Genomic DNA, 6,617 nt, shown 5'->3' on the forward strand with positions numbered 1-6,617 from the left:
AATTGATTTTCAAATGTTTTTAAATAAAAAATTTAATTCATTTGTAAAAACAATAAACCAATTCAATTATTTAGTTTTGAATATTTTTATAATATTTTTATATTATAATTAAATTTTAAATACAAAAATAATGATTTATATATTTGATAAACTTGATTTAGAAAAGGCTAATCATTATTATTATCCTTAAAAGTTGCAATTCTCATACATAATTTTATTGCATAAACGACTGTGCCATTTATAAAATTAGCAAGCGTATATTTCTATTATAAATAAAAGATTATTTCTCTGACAAAATGAAAATATTCAAAAGACTGTCATGAATAAAATAATCAAAAGGAATATATAATAGACCCCCAAGCAAGACAAGAAAAGGAATAAAAAAAAAGTCCAAGAACAAAAACAAAAGTAAAAAATAGGCAAACCAGTTCTGTTCTGTACCGTAGGGATCCGTTTTAAAGTCTTCTGCTAACATTATTACTGTGTTTAGATCTGTGTAAATCTCATCTTATATTCACTCTATCCCTCATCAAAACTTTATTTTTCCATGTGGGTTTCACTGCATGGCTCTGCCCAATCCCTCTATACCTTCCATCTTCGCACTTCTCCTCCTCTTTTCATCCTATGAAACAGTCTCGAGTACTGAACAATGAGTTCTGTAATGAAACTTACAGAGGGTTGAGTTGAGTTCTTGGTGTGGTTGGAGTTGTAGAATCAAGTTTAGATTTTGATATTGGAAAGTGAAGAAATTTAAAGAAAAGATGATATCTTCAGGGATGAATTTGGTTATGACAGTGATAGGGTTCGCTGTTAGTATTATGTTTATAGTGTTTGTTTGTACACGCCTTGTCTGTGCTCGGATTCAGTTGAATGCATCTAGGAGATCTTTTCCCATTGCCTCTCGATCTGATTTCGGCTTGGTAAGCCTTTCCATTAAAATTTGGTTTCTGGGTTCTTTTAATTTTAATATTTTGCTCATTTCCAGCTTCAAACAAAGGTCTACTTTTTACCTAATTTTTATGTCTTTCTGGTGAAAAAAGTAGTTAGTAAATGAAAATGGTAATATTCATCAATCTCTAACGTTACTGATTTAGTTGCAAGGTAAAAGTGGTAAAAATGATCACTTTTTGAGTTGTATAATGCTATAATGGATTTTTTTTTTTTTGTATTTCATGTTTTTGTTGATAATTTCTTGTTGAATGTTACAGAAATGATCTGCAGTCTACCACTGTAGCTCTATTTCCTTGTTCATTTGTAAAATTTAACTTCTGGGAATTGGTATTGTATTGGTAAAATTACTAATCCATAGCAGCTTTTGGCTGAGCTTGACCCTTTGTATCTTTGTCCCAAATAATTTTGATTCTATTGTCAACTTTTACTTCTATTTTTTGATGGAAAATATTTTGCCATTGTGACATGATCGGCTGGTGTGTGCATTTGTTTAAAAGTGAGTTTGTTTCATTTGTTCTCTTTATTAGTATAGGGTAAATTTTCTCTGGGATATTTGAGGGTTGGCTATGAATTTGACTATTACTTTGTTTTTGTGGCACAGCTGGAAAGAGGATTTCATGGTCTTGAGCCTGTAACTATAGCCAACTTTCCAACAAAGAAGTACAGTGATCAGTTTTTTGCAGCTGTAGAAGATGCTCAGTATGTTCATTGTTGCCTTTTTGTTTCTAACAATGTTGTTTTTGTTTCTTGATTTTTTTTCTTTCATTCAAAGTCTTTCTCTTTTCGTTGAGATAGTTAATTTATCATCTCATTACTTTTTGTTTCTATTAAAGGCTTATATCAAGTTTGGATGATATGCAATGGCCTATATAACATTATGAAAGTATATTGATAAGGCATATCTACCACTTGTACAAGGCTGAGGGTATTGTTTTTGTTCTCTCTGTTTTTAATCTCTTTCCATGAAAAAATGACGGGGACCAAAAGTTTAAGTGAAGTAAGTTTTAGTGGTTTTCTGTTACTTATTCAGTTGGTTTAGTCATCCAAAGGAATATTAAGTGAAGTGAGTTTTAGTGGTTTTATGTTAGTCATTCAATTGTTTTACTCATCCAATGGAGTGTTAGGTGAACTGAACCAGTAAATCATTCAGTTCATTGTTTTCCCTTAACATGTGTCCGTGTCTAATCATGTATTCCTTACTCCTTTTTCAGTTTATTAATTCTCTAAATTTCATGGAAAAGTCTTCGCTACATGAGTGTCATTCAATCAGGCATTTTAGTGTTTCTGTTATATGAGCTTAATTACTCTAGCTTTTGTTGGCCAAATCACGGTTGGTTATAAAATGGAAAATGTTCCAAATGTCATCATATATTTCACGATGTAAAATGCCTTACATGAACTATGTATGAGTGGTGACACCATTTTTTTGCAATATGCATGCTGTTCTTACCAATGTCAAATGTGCAAAACCTTTGGTTTGACTTATTGCTGAAAGAATATCATTTTGCTATTATCCTTTTGAATTTTGATGCATTCAAGAAGCAGTAATTTTCGTGGAAATAATAGTGTGTTTTAAAATTAAGCATACTGTGAAGCATATACTGAGGAAGCCATACTCCTTAGCTCTACTATGAATGATGGTAGAGTGTATAGAACCATTTGAGTTGGGAATATATTTATGGGCTCTCTGAAATTTTATTTTCCAGTTCACATGGAAATTTGAGTGTTACTCTCTAGAACCAATGACAGTCAGTTGCAGTCCTTAAAAAAAGTGGTCTTTGATTACGTTTGACAAGTTGAGTACTCTCTTCAACATAGTTCTTTAAGGGAATTGGGATAAGAGAGGAGAATTAACTGGTTGTCATTTTTTATTAATAGTTCTTGTTTTGAATGAAAGTAAAGCCAAATATCTTAGGACTTTGTTAATAAATGTCTGGAAATTGTGCCAAGTTTTACCTTAAAACCTGAACATAAGCCATCAGATGGTGTTCAACATTAGTTTGGACTTTGGATGTGTCATTGATATGCTGTCTAACATTCATTGCTTACCCTTTTGTGTGAAACTTAGCTGTCCCTCTCTAAGTTTACAGTAGTTGATGGAATTTTGTCTAAAGATGCACAGAATAATTGAGGATGTATCTGTTGAATTGAACTGTGATTATTTCTTTCCTTAGGATCAGACGAAGGGCGTTGGTGCTTGCAACACTGATCGATTGATTTCCCATTTTAAGTAAAAATATTGTTTTTTGTGTGGAAAATTATCTTTTAGTCCTGATTGTATATGAATCCAATCTCTTGAAAACCAATTTTACTAAACCTGACTCAGGGTTATAACTTAGATTTTTCCCATTCGGCAAGTTTTTAAAAAGACCATATTCCTTCTTTCCCTTGTACACAGAGTCTCTGCAAAATTACTTCATTTTGGATTATTGCTACTTGATTTTTGAGCTAACCAGTTTGTTATCTCTTGAAGTTTATTTAGAAGATAAAACATGTCTGGAGAATAGAAAGTGATTAGGATTGTTTGGTTTATCATATGCTGTTCTTTGTACAGTCATGGTCGAATTATGGATCAGATAGGGTTTATAATTTTTACAGCATAATTGTAGTTACTCCATCATACCAAACTAGTATCGTGTCTGAACTTTTGTACATATGCATATGGTATCAGATGTGCATGACAGTCCATATAAAACCTTCTAGACAAAACATTGAGGCTTTGACTTCAGTGTGCTCTCCATATTATTTAATTAAGCACCCAGGCTGTAGGTTTTAACAAGCAAATTAAATTCACTTCTTCCCAATTTGCCTCAACGTTCTACAGTAGACATTTGTGGTAGACTTCTGCATATTCTTGTTTCTGTCAACTGTCGACTCTAAAGAAATTTTTGAAGGATTGTGTCTGGCTGAGAATTAATATGGGTGTTAAATTGTGATTGAAATCATCTTTTGATGCTACTGTTTTTTCGATGCTAAAGTTTAAAGTTTCTACATCAGGTTATATGAAATTGACTTAATATTGTTGAATGGTTCTGGAATCACCATTTGTGGTGCTTTTTTTTCTCTCTGCAATCCCTTCATTTTTACAATATAACTTCTTTACATCTTCTTGCTATATATGGAAGCTTATAATTTTGGATTTTTAATGTTTTTTCTTCTAAAGGATGTTAGAGTTAAAATTGTTGGTCACCTGTTGTTTCCTTGGGGCATCATACTCTAGTAGTTTTCTTTCAGGGTTCTATTTCTTTTTACTTGGATCACATATGTGCTTTGCTTTCCTCAATCCTAGTAAACCAAAATCTGATTTTTTTTTTTTTTTTGTTTTTGGGTCAATTTTTTTTTCTTTTGGCAGATGTGCAGTTTGCCTCTCAGAATACCATTGTGAAGACACATTGCGAATTCTTCCCTACTGTGGTCACTCCTTCCATGTTACTTGCATAGACATATGGCTACAACAACATTACACATGTCCAGTTTGTCGAATATCACTGCGTGAATGTTCTGACAGGAAGCGCTTGCTGCAGCCCATGTTTAGTTCAGCTGTTCGGTTTCATTATGGCCATGCTTCCGATAGGCATTCATATAACTTCTTGCTGACTGGACGTGGGTTTTCTTCAAGAAACCTTGGCAACCACAGAATGGACCCTGTTCAAGAGGACCCATTTTCATCTGAAGATGATCGGACAGAAGCTGGCAATAACATTTCCACTACAACCGAGGCCCATCAGACTACAAAAGACTCCGTAAACAAACAAGTTGAAAGTCCATCAAACCCTTGAATTTCCATGGCAATACTTGAGCCTAAGCTACAATCAATGAGACTTTTGCTTGAATCTGAAAAAGGGTGTGTTCAGCCATACCTATCAAACCAACATCAGATTCCAGAGGAAAAATTAATTTCCGTTCTGGGATTTTGTAAATATTGCAGAGAGTGATTTTTTTTTTCCCATCCTTTTACTTTTCAATGGTAGCTGTTTTCTTGCAGTTTTGTTTCTAATTTGTCTTCACCAAATACTTGGATTCTCCACATGAAGCACTCTTTATGCTGGTGGGCCTTATAACTGTGATATTCATATCTAGTATCCTGATATAGGTAATTATATAATAGGCTTAGAATCTCAGAAACGAAAAGGGAGTGCCCATATTTTGCCAAAATTGATTTATGCACCAGGATCATTTGGAACTTAGTTCTTTGTACATTTGGTCAGGCTAACATCTTGGTAATGTTCTGCGTGTGGCTGCACTTCTGTTTCTGCTTTTCTACTTTTCCATATTCCCTTTTCAGCGGTAAGTGCAAAGGATATCTCAGTTTCTTTATCCCCCGGAAAAAGAAAAATAATCAATCATCATTCAGGACCGCTGTAGCCTCAGCTGTGTCAGGCCCTGTGACAGGTTTCCGTTTATCGCTTAGTCAAAGCTATTTACTTGCCCTGGAAATCATGTGAACTGCATATCTAAATACACCAGTCTGGATTCAATTTCTTATTAGGCTTACAAGTTTTGAACTGAAATAGAACTTGTATTGTGCAGCTGATAATGATAATGAAATAAAACTATACGTATAAATAAATTATATATTATTTTTTTCTCATTTTAAAATTATTTAATCAGATATTATCATATTAGATTATATAAATAAGTTTGTATAATTTATTTATATATATAATATTATTCATGATAATGATGTCATTACAGAATTGATGGGCGGAAAAGAATAGTTTCCTGTTTATTAAATTTCTAATAACCTAAAAGTTATCTTTTTTTTTTTTTTAAATGCTATTATAGTTCATTTTTCAAAAGAAATTACATGATTTCAGTTTGATAATTGAACACAGCCTAAAGGCAGTGCCAATCTCAAGTTTCTTGTGCAATGAACTCCTTTCTCTTTTCACACTTTCTATTAAGATTTTGTACGCACATTTGCCTTTGCTTTTAAGAGCAATAAATAAAAGTAATATTTTTTGTAAAAAAAGCAAAGTTGTGTGCATATTTTTTTATATAATTTAGCTTTAATTTAAAATTATTTAATTATATAATAATATATTATCTATATATTTAAATTATATAAAAAAAATTATAAATATAGTTATATTGATACAAAAAGTATAAACTCTCCAGCATTGCAGACATATTCTTTTTAAATCAATTTACAGGCTATTTAACAGAAACCCAGGTCACATCTTTAATGGTGGCTTTTATTTTGTTGATTTAGTCCCCAGGCCTTCTTAATTAACAATGACAAAAGCAGAGCATTGCAATAAATGAAGTAGTTGAACAGAAGCTTCTCCACTTTTTACTCTCTAAATTCAAGGTGGCTACAATGTAAATACTTAGACAACAATTCTACAAACAGTTGAATTGAATTGATTGTTATTTGAAAAAAGACCATAAATTTTCATTTAGAAGTTAATTTAATTCATTAATCATTACTCATTCAAGTATATTTGTCAATAAAAAAAATGAGTAACGATGCCATTCACCACTGTAGAGGTGTTAAAAGAGTTGGGTCGACTTAGAGTCTTTTATTTTAGTTTTGTCTAAGTAGACACAATCCACTAGTATGGTTAGAGTTGATAATTTTCAATACGACCTATTAATTTGATACGATACAAAACAAAAAATATTAGGTTAGGGTTAAATTTTTTATATAAAATTTATTTCAAGTT

The 6,617-nt window shown here is 32.0% G+C and overlaps 1 protein-coding gene across 1 annotated transcript; it reads left to right on the top strand.

Moving 5' to 3' along the window:
* Positions 1 to 402: 402 nt before the first annotated feature.
* Positions 403 to 5,039, top strand: LOC123192217 (RING-H2 finger protein ATL32-like). Its single transcript, XM_044604691.1, has 3 exons — positions 403 to 920; positions 1,553 to 1,650; positions 4,304 to 5,039. The coding sequence occupies exons 1-3, from the start codon at positions 762 to 764 to the stop codon at positions 4,728 to 4,730; spliced, it is 684 nt and encodes a 227-aa protein (XP_044460626.1). The 5' UTR covers positions 403 to 761; the 3' UTR covers positions 4,731 to 5,039.
* Positions 5,040 to 6,617: the final 1,578 nt, after the last annotated feature.

This window comes from Mangifera indica, chromosome 12, assembly GCF_011075055.1.
Source record: "Mangifera indica cultivar Alphonso chromosome 12, CATAS_Mindica_2.1, whole genome shotgun sequence".
NCBI classification, from domain to species: domain Eukaryota; kingdom Viridiplantae; phylum Streptophyta; class Magnoliopsida; order Sapindales; family Anacardiaceae; genus Mangifera; species Mangifera indica.